Source organism: Mizuhopecten yessoensis, unplaced genomic scaffold (assembly GCF_002113885.1).
Source record: "Mizuhopecten yessoensis strain PY_sf001 unplaced genomic scaffold, ASM211388v2 scaffold3139, whole genome shotgun sequence".
Classification (NCBI taxonomy): Eukaryota; Metazoa; Mollusca; class Bivalvia; order Pectinida; family Pectinidae; genus Mizuhopecten; species Mizuhopecten yessoensis.
The window spans coordinates 259065-280723 of record NW_018404895.1 but is presented as its reverse complement, the minus strand read 5'-3'; the positions used below and the strand labels follow the sequence as shown (position 1 = coordinate 280723).

The following is a 21659-nucleotide window of genomic DNA, read 5'->3' as shown; positions in this document are numbered from 1 at the left end:
AAATATTGGTAGATATCCCCTCAAGCACTAGCGATCTGTTAACACTATAATTATCCCAAGCACGGGTAGGTCGTGATACAGGTCATAGACTAAAACCATACTTGTGTATTTGCATGACCTTTTTATGAAACGGGAGCGAAATGTTATTTATAAGAAAATTGCTTATGTCCCGAAACGACTTGATTAAGTCCCGAAACGACTTGTTACCGAAACGACTAGCATTCCCCCATCGAACAGGAACCCCTTAAAAATTGCTACGTGCTACCATAAATTATGTTTATTAGAGAGTCATCTCCCTTGTAACGCGTGAGAAAGCGAGATTTCAGCGGCCTTTCGCCACGTCCATTATTATCCCGACACCGGCGAACAGGTAATTGTAACAGTTGAGCAGTTCTTAATGTTATTAAGTTTTTATTTGCATTTATTAAACTACTTGACTCAAAACAGGTATTACAGTATGGTCGGCCATTGCCTTTCATGTAATGTCGATGTTCTGCTCTGCAGAGGAAGTGTAAGGAATCCCCCGAGATAAGTCGGATCTGTCAGTGTCAGGAACTAAATTATCTTGATTACTTACTTACTTAGGCTGAGTACACATCTTATATAGATGTGTTGTATGTGTGAGGGTTTGTGTGACATGTAGGCATGTGGGTATGCAAGTATGTATAAGCTTGAGTAGATGTTTACATATTTAATTATTATACATTACCCGAAGTAATCATTCTACTCTCTGAATGTAATACTACCATCAATGGTTCCATGTTAAAATCTATTTCTCTTTATATAAATAGGCCACATTACTATCCAAGATATCTAATATGTTTTACGGTACGACCGTTAGTGAGGGCGGAGCCAGGTTTTACTGTAAATGTATCGGAATATCGGTACTGTACTCTTTCAAGCATTAAGTGATGTGTTAAATTACTAAATCAGACCTACATGTATAGTTATACAGTGTATATTACAGTTAATTTTCCTTTCTTGATTTCTTTTTGACTGACAAGATGTTTGATATCTTGAAGTTTTCCGCTTAGGCGTATGATGACATGACATTAATGTGAGAATGTGAAAGGTTCATTAGACATATCTGATATCCACGAAAAGATATACATATATATGTATGTATTATGCAAACTCGCCTATTATACACCAATAGGGGTATGGATTTGTTACTAAAAATAGCCAAAATCACTTTAATCTTAAATTTTTCACATTGTTTGTCCAAGTCGCATTTATTCAGTCATGACACATAATATAAATGCAAAAATAAACTTTATTAGCATGTGGGAAAGTATCAAAAAAAGATGCAATTCTTCCGATAAAGTTACATCAAGTTTATAAGTAGCCAACGCTTTCAGTAAACATCTTTTAGCAAAATAATATTTACCTTGTCGTAAATTAATGCAATTTTTAATAATATCTTGTAAAGGTTACTGTTAAAGTGATTTGGGTAATTTTTAGTAACAAATCCATACTCTGAGTGACGTATAATAGGCGAGTTTGCGTGTATACGCAAGTTAGTGGTTTTCCCCAACCTGATATAGGCTTGCCTGTTGTCCAAACCATTTGTTTTCTAATAAAACAATAAAATTGTTGAAATGAAAAACGAAATTACCGAGTTCTGATGTAAAACGTGGAAGTACAATAAATATTTATTTACACCAAGTAGACAATAAAACCATAGTGTCAGTGTTTTCAGCTATTTTGTTTTTTTCCATGCATTGCATATTTCAGTGTGTATGTGTCGGGCGGGGGGGGGGGGCTGTTTAAAAGAGTAGATATGTTGTAATATGATATGAAGTAGTCTTCTTTACGGTAGGAATAGAACCTCATAGTTTTACATATGCGCAGGTGCACATGACCTAATAATTCCCTTGGAGTTAGGGGTATGTGTATGTACACAGAATTGCACTTCCTTATAGCACATTAAGAACGCACCAGATTAATATTTTATTTTACGTTATGTGTGTCAGCTGTCACACTTAAATTTATCCATATCTTAAAAGTGAAGTTTGGGTGTTGTTTCACTTACTGCAGCTTCAACCATTCACGTTCAGATGAGCGAAAGTGAAATTAGGGTGTTGCTTTTCTGGCTGCAGCTTCAAGCATTTACATCTAGCTGCTATGCAATTCATCATTTTTATCAGGGTTGCCAACCTCTTAGGAGTCCAGTGTGGGAGATCTGTCAAATTTGACGAAAGTATTATGGTATGGGGTTGTCCGTCCGTCCGTCCGTCCTAAACTTTTGTTTGTCCGGCAATCTCCTCCTACATTTTTCGACCGATCTCTGAAACTTGGTATACACTATAATCATGATACGAAGTTGTGTCTCCCTTAAAAGAATTTTGATTCAACAATTTTTCCAAAAGTTATTGCCCTTTGTTCATTTCAGTATTTGATTTTTTGTCCAGAGATTTTGTCCTACATTTTTTATAGCACATCAGCTTACCACTCTTAGAATGATGCAGATCTTATTTCAATGTAAGAAAGTATATAACACTATATGGCATTCAACAGGCGTATATTGTTCCGCCCCGCGGTACTCTTTGTTACAATAAGTGATAAAATTGAAACAGTGAGCAATATCATTCTATAGAATTCCTTATAATATTGTATTTCTGTTTCAGATCAAGCATATGACCATGTCGGACCAACCATGTTATACCCTGATAAATCTCCCGTCGGATGCAGAGCCACCAACAGAAATGCAGCTCCGCACAGACTTAGGTAAAATGATGATTTGTTTTTAAGTTGATCATAATAAAAACATATGTATGTACAGCCTAGTACTACAGGCTTCCTCCAGCTAAAAAGTGCAGACCCTGACAACTACAGTGTTAGCACCAACCTTGTTTTTGTATAAAAAGAAGCCGATTAAAGCATACCCCAATTTTTAAACAGCTTTATTACATATTCCAATGTATGAACAAATTAATTACATACTTGGAGACCCTGCTTTTGAAAACAATCGCAGACTTCACAGTTCAATAAAGAACCACTCGATTGAATGATGTATATTTGAATTGTACAGGTCTTCACCCACTTTCAAGCAGCTGTATGTTATTGTAAGTGGTAACTAATGTGGGGTTCCCTGAAACTTGGAGGATTTTCTTCTGTGTTTTCTGATTGGGGGTCACCAAAGAAACCAAAATTGATCTGCTGCCCCCATTATTACACTCGGAATCAATATCTTTTCTCACTTTTCCGTTCTTTATTTTGGTGGTATCATTCTATCAAATGATTTTCATATGACATCAGCTGTTGCAAGGACATAACCCCCCCCCTAAAAAAATCAATTAAAAAAACTTTTAGATATTTTCATTCCTAAAACAGCCCACTACAACAGTACAGGAAAAAAGCAGCAAAGAAATTTGTTGGACATCTTGGGGTGCATTTTGGATCAAGAAAACATTTCTATTACTGCATAACATTTTTGCTCATTCTGATTAAAATAATCTGTTGGGCTCCGTTACCTTTGTACTAGGCGGAGCCATGTAACAGATGATTTTAATCAGATTGCTCAATTTTAAAATGTATATTGATGGTCTGTTACAAATTATTGGATGTCTGTGTTTTCAGAAAAGGGAGACACACGAACCAAAACTGATGCCCTGAAGAAGACCATTCAGATGATACTGAATGGGGAGAAGATGCCCACCTTGTTGATGACCATCATCAGGTTTGTGATGCCTTCCCAGGATCACATGATCAAGAAGTTACTTCTCATCTTCTGGGAGGTTGTACCCAAGTATACAGCAGACGGCAAGATGTTGCACGAGATGATTCTTGTTTGTGATGCTTATAGGAAGGTGAGAACAGTTACACATCTTTACCTTGACACTTCAAGAAAAGAATGGCTCCCACATCTCTTAATTGAAGTTCCAAATAATGGAAAATAATAGGTTAAGATATTTTTATTTTGCAGCAGCCGTATGATGTTAACAAGTTCTGTCCCTTCCCAATTCAGTGTCATCGCTTATTCAACTTCATTTCTTGAACAGATATCATCAAAATGTATGCAAGGTTAGGTATAGGGTTACCTTGGATAAGTTCATATTTCAGTGTTCTAGGGGTCAAGGTCACTTGCTATTTATAGAAAATCATCAACCAAATCGGTGTCATTGGACTTCTTTTCTCTGGTAACTTCATTTTGGTAAAACATAACACTTTGAAGGAATTGAATTTCAAAGTACGTTTATTTATACCAAGGTCAAGGTTAAGGCCACTAGTAGAATTCGTATAATTTCTTTTCAATATGTAAGTTGTGGCTTTTTTTTTGTGAAACTTTTTGCAAGGGTCAAGTAGAAGAATAAAACCAACGGAGTATGAGTTGGTGTTTCAGGGATACTGAAGCTGACAAGGTCATTTTTACACTTAATAGAACGTTTTTGTCGTAACTCTTGCTGCAACTTCATTCCTTACAGGCTTTAATTGATGTTCATTGAATAAATATTTTAACAAGTAAAACACTTTCAGGGTGTCATAGTCAAGTCACCTTTACTCTATATAATAGTAAAACATTATATTTATTTTGCCAAATACCTTGATAGTGATTTACACAGAAGTTGTTTATTTCTGTTGATAGGATCTGCAGCACCCCAATGAGTTTATCCGTGGCTCCACGCTGCGTTTCCTGTGTAAACTGAAGGAACCAGAGCTGGTGGAGCCATTGATGCCAGCGATCAGACAGTGTCTGGAACATCGTCACTCATATGTCCGCAGAAATGCAGTCCTGGCCATCTACACCATCTTCAGGTATGTAGGCCTGCTCTTGATTTAGTCTGCATATAGAAAATGTTTGTTTTGTTGTTATATTATCACTTTCTAAATGGCTAATCGGAAAATCAATAGTGTGTTGTCAAATTAAGTGACGATTTCTGCCAGTGCTGCTGTGCTATTTAATGAAATATATTTTTGTTACAGGAATTTTGATTTCCTCATACCCGACGCCCCAGAGCTGATCGCCAAGTTCTTAGAAACTGAGCAAGACATGTCATGTAAAAGAAACGCTTTCATGATGCTGATTCATGCTGATCAGGTTTGTGGCAAAGACCTAACATCGTCAATTTAAAAAAAAAAAATCATTTCAATGCTTGAAATCCTGTTGTACTAACTCTAAAATATAGAAAAAAGGCCTGTAAATGAAAAAATAAAAATAAAAATTCCATTTTGAGAAGTTGGGTTAAAATTTTTCTATGCTTCCTTTTTTCTTTAACATTCTTACTCTTTACCAAAATAAATGGCCTCAGTTAAACCTCTTTGCTGTATAGAGAGGTTATTAATCTGAACAGCAATTATTACTACACAGCATATGATAGTATGTCAATTCTAGAGGTCAGGATTTACAACGGACTAAATTTGGATTTTATTGTAGAAGAGCAAATATATAAAGGGGTGCTGATTTCCCAGCTTACGGCTTTATACAACTTGTCAAATTCCTGTTTGTCGTTTAATATATGTTATGCAGTGAGAGAAAGCAAAATCAAATCTTATAATGTGTAGCCTCATGGTTATTTTTTTCTGTTTTTATGAATTTTTAATGAATTTATTACAAAATAAAAAATAAAAAAATTAGCTATAACTGTCATATTTTTTATCATTATCACACTTTAGCCGGGAGTTATTGCTAATTTTTGCTCAATATTGGTGTTACAAAAATTCCATAGAACCCTTGTTGCATGTTGCTGTAATGTGGTTTTGTGTGACAGTAGAGGATTATAATGTATTTCGTGGAATTGTTTGTTTCAGGAGCGAGCGCTGAACTACCTGAGTAGCTGTATTGATCAGGTGACGTCCTTCGGAGACATCCTCCAGCTTGTCATCGTCGAGTTGATCTACAAGGTATGTATAACCAGTGTTCATGTTGACACTTTTCTCCATATAACACTGATGCAAAAAAAACAAAAGACAGTGGTTTCCAGATATTTGAAGGATATCACTTTTTACCTCGGTGTTTGAAATTTGAATTCATATCATTGTTTGCTAGCAAGCCAACAGTTTAAGAGGCATTATGCGGTGCAGTCAAAAAGTTAGACATACAGGGAAAAAATGTCCTCTTATAGACGTCATAGTTCATATTATAAATCAAATTCAAGTTTTGTCTGCATGTCACATGATTCTGTTGGAAATGGAATTAGAATTGGTTCTCCTACAGAGTTTCTCCCATTCCTCCCCTCCCCCTCGACAACTAAATTAATATTTGTTGGGGCGTTGCAAACACATTCAAATTTCATTGGCCTCAAAGAAATTTTAAGGCTTATCACATTTGACAGTAGTCGTCGGCTGTTTCAGATTAGAGAAAGAAATGAAATTGAAACTTAATATTTACAAACGTAGAATAATTTTATATACTAGGTGTGTTTATTCTCAAGATATTGAAACTGCTCGTGTATCGTGTCAAAAATTTATCCAGGATTTACATAGACGTTACAACAATTTTTTCAAGTATTTGGCAATAGTCCTTGCATTAAGCTCATTGGTGCATTTCTTTTCCCCTGTTGGCAATGAATTGCTATGTTGACTTACTTTCCATCCTGTTTTTAAACTGTTCTGTTTTTGCACACATCAGGTTTGCCATGCCAATCCGTCGGAGAGGGCACGTTTCATCCGCTGTATCTACAATTTGTTGAACTCCTCCAGTCCGGCCGTCCGCTACGAGGCCGCAGGTACACTGGTCACACTATCCAATGCTCCAACAGCAATCAAGGTAGGATATGAACAAAAGTGACGCCTTTGTCTCGCCTCCGCGACATCCATTGCAGGGGAGACAAAAAAGAGTATTCAAGTTGCTATAAAAGTCTATTTTGTTCACAATAATGTTGAACTATTGTGGGATGTTTGTAACAAATTAAATCATGCTTACCAAAGTTATTTTTTTGCAAAACATTTGACCCCTGATTGTGTTAAAGATCCCTGTTCCACTGCAGGCAACGCAAAAGAAAACTTCACTGTGGTTATTCGTATATACAGAAGCCTGCCCTCAATTTCATTTTAAATATAACAGAAGAGAGTGTTAGAGACTGGGCCAGGATGTTTCAGTTGACTAGGTAGCTAAGTTGGCCAGAGTGACAGTTAATTGATCTGAGGTTGAACTTTCGAAGCCTGGTTATGCCTCATGGTATTTTTACACTCAGTACACTTGTAGAATTATTTTGTCTTTATAATTTTTTTTCCATTAGGGTTCCTCGGGTGATAGATTTCTTTTTCTGAAATGATTTATCAAAACAATACTCACATCAGGAAAAAAACCCGATTACCAATTGATAGTTACAGGTTATGGCAGCGATACATGAATCCTGAGACATAATAGTCTAGTGGTAGGATGCCGGGCTCATGACCGGAGGGTTGCGGGTTCGAGTCACGGCACAGCTCTTGTGTTGTATTGTAGAATGCTAGCTGTGAGCGCAGGCTGTATGCTCCCCAGGGAGATGAGAAAGATATTGGCTGGTTGCAAAGACCCTATAACCATGGATAATAATTTGTGAACTGTTTTGAGACGACCTACGAACTAGGTTGTGATAAAGCGGTATATAAAAGAACCTCAAATTCCTTAAAGACTTGTGAAAAAGACTTTTTGTGTCACTGATCATGGAAATATTTGTTACCTTGTTAAACTTCATAAAGGTGTCAAAGTGTTCGTAAGATAAGTCTGTAAACCTTTATTATCCGTTCGCAACAAAAGTTTGAGGGGATATAGAAATCCGCCCGTACATATGTTACACTCTTTGTCATCGCTCTAGCCACTTCATTTCTCAACAGATTTTATGAAACTCCATACAAGTATTTGGTATGACAATTACTTGAACAGGTTCGCATTTCGGGTTTCTACGTTGCAGGTCAAGGTCACTGTTACTAATTTTAGAAAAACCATTGTCATCGCTCTAGCCACTTCATTTCCTCTTACATATATGTCACAATGTGTGATTGCGAGGGGATTTGTATCACTTGTAATGCCTTGTTTTTCTTGTTTCTCCAACAGGCTGCTGCTAGCTGTTACATTGAATTAATCGTGAAGGAAAGCGATAATAACGTCAAATTGATCGTGCTTGATCGACTCATTGCTCTGAAGGAAGTTCCTTTACACGAAAAAGTTTTGCAGGTAAAATTTGTTTGTCATTATTATTACATGTTTATATGCCTGTATGACATTTGATTCATGATTCCTTCAACCCCAAAATAACAAATTTGATTCTTTTTTCCTCAATATGGTAAATAAAATAGCTTTACTTTATTAGAACTTTCAGACTACAAATCTGAGTACATTAGATTTTCTCTATCATGTGACATTCAGTCCTTTAATGGAAGCCATTTGTTGTATTTTACAAATCATTGTTTAACTACATCTCCTCCCCCTCCTCCCCCTCCCGCAATGTGTGATCCTAGTTTGTTTTAACCCATTCACCCCTGAAAGTTCATAATGAACTATTCCAACCTTTGAACTGGAAGAGTTCAAATGTGTCTTCAGGGGTGAATGAGTAGTCATGTATCTTTGCTGTGGTACTTTGCAGGATCTAGTGATGGACATACTACGAGTGCTCAGTTCACCAGACCATGAGGTCAGGAAGAAAACCTTGTCGTTAGCCCTGGAACTGGTGACATCGAGGAATATGGAGGAGGTTTGTATAAATGAAATGCCGAGAATTGAAATACAACAGTTCATGGAACTAGACCTCTTCAGTACAAATCAACAGTTATTACAATGAAATACTTGTAGGTTTCAATATAGTTTTGTACTTTAAATTTCCATATCTGATTGCTTTGTAATTTAGATTTCATAATTTGGGTTTGCTGTACATTAATAAGGGGAAATTGACCCTGTAGGTCAAATCTGATAATATGTGCAGGTCATTTCTATTCTGATTTTGATATTATCTCGGATCTGAAATTTCGTAAGATCATCATCAAACTATGGCTGATATGATGTCCTGTCAGTTTATTGTGAGGTGCATGAAATTTCTATTTACATCACAGCAAAATAAGGACCTATGTTAACTTTTCGTACAGATGGTACTAGTACTGAAGAAGGAAGTTGTGAAGACCAACAACGTTGAACACGAGGATACCGGAAAATACCGCCAGCTGCTCGTCCGGACTCTCCATCAGTGCTGCATCAAGTTCCCCGACATTGCAGGCACAATCATACCCGTGGTAGGTTGTCATTCTCCTCCTGTACCAGATGGCTTTTGTCGGTGAATAACTTATGGTGAAAATTGCTGTTCTATGTATGTCCATGTCAGTTTTATGTCTGGAAGTGAGGTACATGTGTGTATGTCTAGTCGGTGAAAGTTGCTGTTCTATGTATGTCCATGTCAGTTTTATGTCTGGAAGTGAGGTACATGTGTGTATGTCTAGTCGGTGAAAGTTGCTGTTCTATGTATGTCCATGTCAGTTTTATGTCTGGAAGTGAGGTACATGTGTGTATGTCTAGTCGGTGAAAGTTGCTGTTCTATGTATGTCCATGTCAGTTTTATGTCTGGAAGTGAGGTACATGTGTGTATGTCTAGTCGGTGAAAGTTGCTGTTCTATGTATGTCCATGTCAGTTTTATGTCTTGAAGTGAGGTACATGTGTGTATGTCTACAATCTTCATATAAATTACTTTGAATAAGTGATGGGCAATCAGTTTAAAATCATAATCGACAATCGGTTTGTAATCAGAAGTAGTAAACCAATTGATGATAGATTGCGTAATCTGTTGGTAATTTTAAAGAGACTGAATGCCGTACCATAATAAAGTGAGAACACTACTGTTATATCAATAGACAGAGCTGTAAACTATACACTACCATAATATCAATAGACAGAGTTGTTAACTATACACTACCATAACATCAATAGACAGAGCTGTTAACTATACATTAGGTTACGTTCTTTTATAATGAATTGATTTCTAGCAACTTTTATGCAGTTTTATCAATCATATAGTAAAATTCATAAGAATTAATGACTTTCAACGCATACTTGACATTGTAGGTACATTTGACACTCTGACTTCAATAAAGTACCGATTACATCGATAATGGAATTTGCAATCGATAATCAGAATCGGAAAGAGCAAAACGAAAGATTTTTGGTTATAATCAATTATCAGCCCATCACTACTTTGAATCATTTAAAAAAAAATATATAAGATCTGGCAGTAATGATTAAAATTTTAATTTTTCACCTCGACATCAACTTCTTATTTTTCCTCATGTTTGGTTTTGACAGCTGATCGAGTTTCTGGGCGATCAGAATGAGTTGGCCGCCCTGGATGTGCTGGTGTTTGTCAGAGAAGCTATTCAAAGATTTGAGGAACTGAGATCACTTATTGTCGCCAAACTTCTGGAGATTTTCCCCTCCATTAAGTCCATCAAGTAAGTTTTGTAACCTTAAGCTATTAACCCTTAGGCTGCTACGCACGGCATATGCCGTTTTGAAAAGCCGGGCCGTCAGTGCTACGCACGGCATATGTCGTTTCTCGGTCTGAAGTTTTTGATCGGTAGCCAGGAAGTGTGAAGTCGGGTTGTTGCTATACCAAACCCGAACGTGTATAGTAGAAGGCTTCTGATTGGTTGTTTTGTCATTACTTTCGATATTCACGGCAGTGTACACTAGTAATAACCAAAGGGGTGCGAGAGAATTTCAAATCGAAAAAAACATCATAAAAATGGCGGACGTGTAGATCGAAGCGATGAATATGATGGTAAACATTTATTCTCCATCGTCACCTACGATGATAATAAAGGTTTTGAAGGGTTTGACCTGGTTGATGTGGAAACACTTCGGTGTAACATAATATGTTACTTTCCAATAAACGGCTTTGTGCCCTACGCAAACAGGAAAATATCGGCGGACCGAGGCGCACATGTCGTCTGCAGGTGAGGCCGAATTGAACATTGACATTGATACGTTTTGAGCCGATTTATTTCTTCAAACTTTTTATCGGTGATTTAATCATAAACTAGACCGTAGCTAAGATATATCTATATGCCGACTATGACAGTAAATGTATTGAATAGCGACTTGAAACCTGTAGGAAACCACATGCAGTTCTTTACGAAATACCTGACCTTTTTACCTGAGAATCTCCGTGTAAATATACAGCGTCTTATGTCAAAAATGAAGTTTATAATCTCTGTTATCATTTGCCAATCCCATTTGCGGACAAAATAATTTTAAAATGATCTTTCTCTTGCTTAAATCCCATTAATTAAAAGTTTCACATTTTCTTACCTTTATTACCACCTGTACAGGTAAATACTGAAGCAACTTTAGAATTGAAAACGTCAGTATAAGCAAGAGACAACAACGAACAATTTTCATACAACTTTTTTTCACATATAACAAATATTTTCCAAGTTATGCACATTTGAAAAATCAAGTTAATTAATCTTAATTTCAATAATTAATTCAGCAGTGGTGTCCCATTACATAGAAATCAATGTAGCAGCCTAAGGGTTAAAAGGAGCTCTCCCAAAAAAAAAAAATCGCAAATTTGTTTTGTAACATGCATAAGAACACAGCTACTAAGGAGAGTAATGTTCTATTTTCCTCGTTCCTTTGTACACAGAAACGATATAAACCAGGCCTTGTTGTCTTTTCTTTTTGTGCAAAATATCGAGAATGTGAAAAGTTTTTAACATTTTATGTGTGTAGTTGAAATGTTTATGTTGACAAAAGTCATTTTTACATCTGATCAGGCCAAGGTAGAAAGTTTTGAGGGAGTAATTGGATATTGAATAATGATTGGAATAAATTAGTTGTCATTTCGTATTTGTTATATTTATTGTGCAGTAGAGAAATTATTTTTAAAATATTAAAAACCAATAAAATTAAACATGAAACATCTTTTAAAACAAGGAAGACAGTTAATATATAGACATGAAATATCAGAAATATGCTGGATTAGGGATTCAGAAGTTCCAATCGTAAATGACCTATACATGTTTTGTATGTTTACAAGGGTGCATCGGGCAGCCTTGTGGATTCTCGGAGAGTACTGTACCATAAACGAGGACATACAGAGCGTTATGAATCTTATCCGCCAGTCCATCGGAGAGGTCAGTACCTTACCATGTTTGCATTGAGTCATTGATGTGTTTCCCTTATGAAACATTTCATGTGTTCAGATAGTAACAGTTAGAGAAGTTGCTAGCATTTTTCTGACCAATTTTAACTGTGCCTCATGTCGATGCGTTTCACATCATCCATACATACCTGGTCTTTCCAGATACCTATTGTCGATGACGAGATCAAGAAAGCTGCAGGAGAAGTGAAGGACGATGGTAAGTTTCCACCATCAATTGGTCAAGTGTCTGTGTCTTCGTCATTCTAGTCATTGAATCCTATTCAGTACCTTAACCTTTCACCACTGTAAAAACTAATGGACTCATCCAGATGAATGTATGGTAGAGTCTACGCAAGTTACCTAGGGGTGAAAGGGTTAAAAGGAATTAGTGTAGACCGGGAAATTTACGTTGCAGTTTAATATTCGCCTTTTTAGTCGTAAGGAGGGCAAACGTATCATTACAGTGAACATTTGTAAATAACATACCGTAATATACATAGAAATTAAATGTGAAGGGCAAATTTAATACCGGTAAAAATGGATTTTACTGTTGAAGGGCAAAATGTTGACTGGGCAAATATTTCCTGGTATACAGTACTTACTGGTTTGGGCAAATTAGTGTTTTACAAATAAGAAGACAACTTGAACAGGGGCTAAAAATATTTCGTATGATATGAAGGTTTAATTTAAGCAAGGAAAATACTAGGATTTACAATCATTTAGAAACAGGGATGTAAAAATCATGTGCCTGTTCTTCCAACAGAGATGCAGGGAGCAGGAGGTGCCCAGAAATTGGTCACAGCAGATGGAACTTACGCAACGCAGAGTGCATTTAGCACAGTCACAGTTTCTAAGAAGGAGGACAGGTAAGGTTACCTAAACTGACACCTGACTTCAAGGACATCCTGTAGTATCATACACAGTTTTCTGGCTGTAAAAAACATGTTTCTTCATGTGTTATCCTTTATTTTACTGACATTGTAAAATCCGACCAAATGATCGGGTCCTTTCTGGCACACTGTCTTATCTGACCAAATGATTCTGTCCCTATAGATGTGGGTATTAAAAGATAAGGTTCACTTTTTACAAAACGATGCTAAAAGATTTGTTTCATTAAAAAGTAGATAATTGAATGGCCATTTCTTCAGATGTAATCAGTTAAATAACTTTTACATTTCCATGTATCACTGTTACAGAACATCTTGCTGAAAAGTTCAAACAATATAGGGGTGGGGAGGGGGGGGGGAATTAATGGATTAGTGGGGGAAAAATGGATCAGAAATCTGTTAATTGAGGTTCAGCCTTTATAATCATTTCTTTACAGACCGCCTTTGAGACAGTACATGATGGATGGTGACTTCTTTGTCGGAGCGGCGCTAGCCACCACCCTCACTAAACTGGCGCTTAGATACATCATCAACACGGATAACGTCAAGCGCCAAAACGTAACTAGTCCTTCCTTTTCACATTCTCTTCTCTGGGTATTAAACTTTTCTATTTGTACGAAACCTGCCAGATTGTTTTTAGCTCTGCTTGAGTTAAAAGAATCTTGAGGATTTAAGAATAATAATCCTATATTGCATATTTTAATTAAATTTTTAAGAGTTATACATATTGTATCCATGTTCACATTTTGGCTTGACCTTCTGAAATAAGCCCCAAAATCCACAATGAATTTAGTTTCTCTTAACAAAACGTGATTTAAGGAGAATGTTTTGTGTGTATAATGATCATAACTGTTGAGACTTGAACTAACACTGGCTGTTTTATGTGTAATTCCTATTAACCATGTGATCCCTATTGTAACCTTTCTGTTGCAGGCTTTCGTGGCAGAATCTATGCTGGTCATGGCATCAATTATTCATTTTGGAAAATCTGGACTTCCTACAAAGGTAAGAGCAAGTTATTTTAACTAGTTCAGAGAAAAAAACAATTCCACATCTTACTAAAATTAAACAATGAGAAGTATTTTTATGAAGATGGAAAATTTGTATGCAAGTTCAATTTCACTGACAAAAATCGAGGCTCCTTGGTCTTGCAAAATTACAAGAAGACAATATACTGTAAAAATTGAATTTCTCTTTGTCGAAATATTCACGTTTTTCGCGTTGAATAATTTGTTAATGTTAAAATATCCACCTGTGAATATCTGTTCAAATAGATATAAATAGAACACGCCGATTTCAGAACTATTGTCAACCTTAAAATGTTTACTCTGCAATCTGTTTAAAGAGTCGCAATACGAACATTTCCAAACACAGAAGTTTCCACTTTCACGTTTAATATGTTGTCAATGGAAAGTGCTTTTGTCTCTTAGCCCATCACTGACGACGACTTCGACCGTATCGCAACCTGTCTGAGGGTGTTGGCCGAGAGGAGTCCCATCATGGAGGAAATCTTCAATAGGGATTGCCGCGAGTCACTGTCTCTTATGTTGGCAGCTAAGATAGACGAGGAGAAAGAAATGCAGAAAGTAATGCATTCATGGTCTTTACAAAACAATTCATGTTCTTTGTCCTAAGATGTTTTTCAAGTCTAACAGAAAAAATCCAGGCTCCAGTTTGTTTTCTTAGTATATGTCAGTCAAACTTGAATGTAGCAGATGGTGGAACGTAGTTTATTTTAAATCTGTACCTCAAATTTTATACAGTACAACGAAAACATGGAAAATGTAAATGGGAATATAGCATCGGACATTTTTGAAATATTTTTTATGTGTCGTTAGATATGTTGAGTCTGGAGCTAGCATTGAAGATAAGATTAAAATGAAAACATTTATTATGGGCTAAATCATGTCAGACAGAGATGTTGGATTAGCAATCAAGTCAGATGAATATTGAAATTGGCATTAAATGCAGCCTTCGAAAGTCAATAAAATCGGACGTTTATCATTTACGCTACAGGTGTCGGAACGTCGATTGGTGAAGGTCCAGGCAGACGATCCTATAGCTTTCTCACAGCTCATCAACAAAGGAGAACTTGGTGCTACAGAGGTATGCAAGGAAACAAAATCAAACACATCTATTACGTGTAGGATCTTCAAATACCCTATTTTCTTGACAGTAAATCAATCTTTATCTGACTGACTGTGTTACGGAATTAATACCATGTTGGTTTGAGTGATTTTACATCTGCTTCACTGATTTTCAAATCACCCTATTTTCTTGACAGTAAATTAATCTTTTATCTAACTGACAGTGTCATGGAACTAAAACACTGTTCATTAGAGTGATTTTACACCTGCTTCACTAGTTGTTTGGTTATCTAACAGACAATTAAAACACTTTTAAATCATTCACCCCTGAAGACACATTTAAACTTCTCCAATTCAAAGGTTGGAATAGTACATTATGAAATTTCAGGGGTGAATGAGTTAATACCCTTTTAAACGATATAATATTCTATAGATGTTTAACTTATTTTTACCCGTTCTGTCGATGTAGAACATGTTCGAGTTGACACTCTCCCAGGCCCTGGGTATGAACACCAAGAAAGATGCTGACTCTGCCGGCTCCTCCAAACTCAACAAGGTAAGTGATGACAACCAACTGTTAGCCTTAATTTCCTGTCACAAAAAGCTTTTTGATGTTAAGTCTATGCTCTTTATAGATTTCATGAATCTGAGGATTTTTTTTCACTTACGTTTCCTATTTCGGCATGCATTGCTGAATTTAATGAAAATTTCCTTAACTGCAGATTTCCTTAACTGGAGCAATGTCAATATTTTCAGATATTTTCTTATCTTCAGTAGTGCTTTCCAGCAGAAAAAGTCAGTGAAATATTTTTAGTCAAAAGGTTGAACGGAAATAATTAAACAAATCAGTTAATGACATTGGTGAACCTGGAACTTAAGGACCTGAGTTGTAGATTTCTTGTTTGTACAAACAAAAATTGTTTGAAGAATAACTATACAGTATAACACATTTGCGCATTAAATGTTTAATATTCCACCAGGTGACGCAGCTCACAGGATTTTCTGACCCGGTATATGCTGAAGCTTATGTTAATGTGAACCAGTTTGACATTGTACTGGACGTACTGGTGGTCAATCAGACCGGGGACACGCTACAGAACCTCACTCTGGAACTGGCCACTCTGGGTATTTACCGGTCACTACTATACCCCTATTAATAATCTGCTGCGGTGCAGTAAGTTTGTGGTCAACTCAGAACTCCTTTAAGCTATGATGTGTTGCTATATCTATTTACATTATAATAGTGTCGTTGGTTTACTAGTACTAGTTAAAGATGCATTATTAAACCTAACATAAGCGTTAAGGTGCCTGGCCGTCTACGATCACTAGCCTCCCCCACTGGGTTACGGGGTCGATGCCTAAGTGAGGCAGCCGCCAAGTTCTGGCCACATGCTGGTGGTTTTCTTTAGGTACTCTGGATTTCCTTCACCAAAAAACCGCTGGATTGTCCTTTAATGATCATAGCTGTTGATAAGACGTAAAACACAAACAAACCAGTAAATAGTGCAGTGAACTTGAACTTTTGTTCTGATGTGAATTTTGTTGTAGAATTATTTTTAATTACATGGCTACAAGTTAAGTTACTTTTGCCCTGTTGAATAGTCAGATTTACAATACTTGTTTTCCTCAAAGGAGAGTTGAAGAGATATTTGTTTTATTTCAGGAATTCCTACGTATATAGATTCATTAGTGAAGAAGAATTTTACGAAAGTTGACGCTAGGAAATAAGCTTGTTTATTTTTTAGTCATTTGTAAACATTGATGTATTACAGGAGATTTGAAGCTTGTGGAGAAACCGTCGCCCCTGACCATGGCACCTCATGACTTCTGTAACATCAAGGCTAACGTCAAGGTGGCCTCCACGGAAAATGGAATCATCTTTGGAAATATCGGTAAATATGTTGACGAGTCCAGGGTCCGTATTCATGAAACTGTTCTCATGCTCAAAATCAGATTCTTTCCTCTAGCCCAATTTCTTGGTCAGGTGGTAAATAAAATTAAACTTGATATTTAGTCTATGATTTGGAAGAATTCTGGTGAGACTTCAAGCTGAATACTTTATCAGATGTTACATGTAACATTTTTTATCATTTCACATGATTTAAGCAAGTTACAAGAAAGTAGGGTTTAGCACGGAATTCATCCATGAGCATGAGAACAATTTCACGAATACAAGCCCTCATCCCTTTTATAGCATACATCTGCTGAATTTCGTTCAAGCAGACTTCTAGGGGCCACAGTGGCCAAGTGTTTAAGGCTACCATTAGCCGTCCACCAATGGGTCACATGTTCGAGACCTACGTGGGGTGTTTTTTCTCCAGGAACTCCGGCTTTCCTCCACCAAATAAAACCGGGCACTTCCTTGAATGACCATAGCTGTTAATAGGACGTAAAACACAAACAAACCAAATCAAGCAGACTTCATTATACCATTAAGGATGCCATATAAAGCAAAAAACTCTTAAGTAATGCTTAGCCAGAATACTACTTTTAATCAAGAAGCTTAACTTTTGGGTAGTAGGGGTTTATAGTGTTTCCCCTGTCAGTCCTGTCATAATTCATTGCAATGACTCTACCTCTTCATTTCTAACAGATTTTTATCAAAAGTTTATACAAAGGTCAATTATGAGAATTCCTTGGATGAGTTTAGTTAGTGTATCAGAGCCACTGTTGCTATTTATAGGTCGACTACAGGTCCAAGGGGTCTTACAGATGTTTCCTAGTTTTCTTTGCTTCCATCAAAGTATAAGAACTAAATTATTTCATTATCAGTTTTTCAACCTGTTAGAATAAGCTTTAATTTGAAATTTTCAGTTAGAAAAAGGGTTTTGATTTTAAATTGTCAAAATTATAATGATAAAAACAACAAAACCGTAAATAGGATTATTGACCATTTTAAAATGAATGTACGTCACACTGTGTTACGATAAAAAAAACAAGACCTGCTTACGATTTTTTTTTCTTTGGTATGGAGTGAAATTTTTAAATCATGAACTCGTATCTCGTTTCAACAGTTTACGATGTGACGGGAGCAGCCAGTGATCGTAACTGTGTCGTCCTCAACGACATTCATATCGACATCATGGACTACATTGTGCCAGCCATGTGTAATGATAGCGAGTTCCGCCAGATGTGGGCCGAGTTTGAGTGGGAGAACAAGGTGGCAGTCAATACAAATATTTCCAATCTGTCCGAGTTCCTGCATCACGTCATCCAGTGCACCAATATGAAATGTCTTACTCCAGAAAAGGTGAGTTCAGAAGAAATGACCAGATTCTTATATGTTACATTGAACTGAAAATATTAATTCATTAGGATTAAGGAACTTATTTACATTGGTGCTTTTATAGGTTTCCTGTAAACTGATTGTCTATGAAATTCCTGGAGAATATTTTCTTTATTTGTTAAAGATTTTGTTCTTGAACAAGATGTTCAAACAGCAGAAAAAAAATGAGTCTTTATCTCATTCACCCCTAAAGACACATTTGAACTCTTCCAATTCAAAGGTTGGAATAGTTCATTATGAAATTTCAGGGGTGAGTGAGTTGAACAAAATTATGTGAATTTCTGACCAGTAGTTGCGTTTCCCTTTCAATTGAAAGGAAGTTATTGTATAACTACAGGATCTTTGGTTACTCCTCTTCTCATAATGCCATGTGGTGGCAGAACCTTAAACTGTCAAATGATATTGATATGTCTCGATGAAATTGTTATTAAAGTATATCTGCATCACTCGTAAAAGGTAGAAATGATTTATGTCTTGCAGACATTTTCTAGCTTGGTTATATTTTGATATTCTCTGTATTTTTCTATTTCCGTGCAGGCATTATCTGGGGAGTGTGGGTTCATGGCGGCTAACTTATATGCCAAGTCGATCTTCGGAGAGGATGTGTTGGCTAACTTAAGTGTGGAGAAGCCGGCTCACCTGTCTAACGAGGCACCTGTACAGGGTCACATAAGGATTCGTGCCAAAAGTCAGGTAAGAAACTTGATTTAAAAAAACATTTTTGAATAACTCTCATTAATTTTTTCAGTGTTCAGAGCTTCCTTTAAAAAACAAAACAATATATCCCAGTTAAATATGGGGATAAAGAAAGATATTGAAGAAAATATGTAATATAATACCTAACAAACATGAAACAATGGGACATCTGAACATTGAAATCAACGGTAACTTTGTTTTTAATATTGAAGCATGGTGAGTTGAAGAATTCCTTTAATGATCATCAAACTTGGGCCATTTCATCATTAATATGTGAAATTTTGTGTGTTTTTTGTTAATCTCATAGTAACGGAAAGCATGTCTTCTACAAAAGAAAATTCATTGTGGATTTTGTTTTGTAAATAGAATGTTAATTTATTATAGCGGTTTCGTAATGTACATTTCTTATATTTGACAAGAGAGAAGTCCGAGTGAAACAGAATTATTTATGAGGGAAATAAAGAATCATGTTTCCCTACAACAAGGCCATATGTAAATATTTATTATCCCGAAATCAAACAATAACACAACAGTGAGTATCATCAGACTTCCGTGTCGTCGTTGCCTGCTCCAGTCACTCAGAGCTCAGGTGTGATTCCTCTTGCTTATTTTCAATGAGGTTCAGAATTAGGGAAATATGATCAGGGAGACTAAAATAAATGAGGGGAACATGATGTTTTATTTCCTCATTCATGTAATCAATATCATTCAACCAGACCCACTGTTATACATACATGAGGTATATTATATATACTGATATTTCAGGGTATGGCTCTGAGTATGGGAGACAAGATCAACCTGTCGCAGAAAAAGGTGCACAAACCTGGGGCATCGGCATAGTGTATCAACTCAACAGAAACAGCATGAAACAGACAAGAAGGAAGTGTTGTCATAGCAACCAGAAGCCAAGACATGTCAAAATGGAGTAAACGGCTATGTACAGGACATTGGTCATCAGTGATTTTGAAGTTGTTACGGATGCTGTTTATCTGTTATATGGGAGAAGATTCAGGTGTTTAGTTAACTGTACAGGACAGTATGCGGAAAGTCGTTAATTTCCAAATCGAAAACATTGTACAAATTGTATGTATGTTTTTGTATGAAAAACAATTGTATTCATTTTGAGAATTTGGAATCAAGTCAAAAAGTTACCTTGACTAGCCATTGTTTTTAGATATACCCTCCAGTATATCGATTTGTCACCATCTTATTAATCGTGTTTTCCTCCTTATTTATTTACAAATTCCAAGAGTTGATGGTCGTCAATTGTGACTTTACTTATTTCATTAACTAAATTATTCTTCTGTAGAATTTGAAAGTTTAAATCTTTCATGCTTCAAATCATGGTGATACTGTGTACTTGAACAAAAATAAATATGATATACACTTAAAATGTGTTTATATTGTATTCATTTGGGACGTGAAGCTATCGTTAATATTGTCAGTCCTCTATGACCTTTAATGTTGACCGCCGATTACCATATTATTACAGGTGAGTCAATATTAATTTAAGGAGGATATGTAGATACTGTAAAAACCTGTGTATTTTGCCCTGCAGGTACTTTTTGGGGTTGAAAAAACTGAAAAAAGCTTCTACTTATATATTTTGTGCATTATTTTTTCCCCCCCCTCAAAAACGATGTCAAGAATGCCCAAAAAAATTAACCTCTGACACGAAACTTTTAAAATTAATTATTTAAGAACTTTATGCAGATGCATATCGGTGTATGTTTTCTTTGAATTACGGGGTAACATCAATCTGAACATATGCGCATATCGTCGCACACCAACCCAACTTACGTAAACATTCATATCTTACACAAACCATCATAGGTACATATCTCGAGTTGAAAATTATAATTAGACACCTGTTATGAGTAATTATGATTGCTGTGAGCAGGGTTCATCAGTAGCTTTGGATATCGTCACTATAACACAGCACAGTTCCCGTCACAATCGATGTGTGGGTCACTAACGGTCACAATCGATGTGTGGGTCACTAACAGTCACAATTGATGTGTGGGTCACTAACAGTCCAATCGATGTGTTGGTCACAAACAGTCACAATCGATGTGTTGGTCACTAACGGTCACAATCGATGTGTGGGTCACCAACGGTCACAATCGATGTGTGGGTCACCAACGGTCACAATCGATGTGTGGGTCACTAACGGTCACAATCGATGTGTGGGTCACCAACGGTCACAATCGATGTGTGGGTCACTAACGGTCACAATAGATTTGTGGGTCACTAACGGTCACAATCGATGTATGGGTCACCAACGGTCACAATCGATGTGTGGGTCACCAACGGTCACAATCGATGTGTTGGTCACTAACGGTCACAATCGATGTGTGGGTCACTTACGGTCACAATCGATGTGTGGGTCACTAACGGTCACAATCGATGTGTGGGTCACTAACGTTGTACTTTGTATCAAAACTTACAACTGCAAAATAGCCTGAAATTTCACCACTGACCACTTGAATTTGACTTTTCTTTCTGTCAGAATTAAAAAAAACTCTCCAAATGTTCTATCCATTTCAGTGGAGTCTTTTGTAATACATATATGCAAAAGTTTCAAAAAAATACATCTATATATAAAGTTACGACCATTGGACGGAAATTATTATCATCATTCTTGGAATATGTCCT

At 36.4% G+C, this 21659-nt stretch overlaps 1 protein-coding gene across 1 annotated transcript; it reads left to right on the top strand.

The window, feature by feature from the left end:
• Positions 1 to 274: 274 nt before the first annotated feature.
• Positions 275 to 20408, top strand: LOC110447064 (coatomer subunit beta-like). The gene is made up of 24 exons (XM_021492485.1): positions 275 to 370; positions 2628 to 2727; positions 3580 to 3809; positions 4586 to 4755; positions 4924 to 5038; positions 5749 to 5841; positions 6569 to 6706; positions 7979 to 8098; positions 8508 to 8615; positions 9004 to 9147; positions 10209 to 10354; positions 11944 to 12040; positions 12211 to 12265; positions 12812 to 12914; positions 13373 to 13493; positions 13869 to 13940; positions 14366 to 14521; positions 14952 to 15041; positions 15492 to 15578; positions 16003 to 16147; positions 16795 to 16914; positions 18037 to 18272; positions 18846 to 19001; positions 19770 to 20408. Exons 2-24 carry the CDS (start codon positions 2637 to 2639, stop codon positions 19842 to 19844), a joined length of 2868 nt encoding a protein of 955 aa, XP_021348160.1. The 5' UTR covers positions 275 to 370; positions 2628 to 2636; the 3' UTR covers positions 19845 to 20408.
• Positions 20409 to 21659: the final 1251 nt, after the last annotated feature.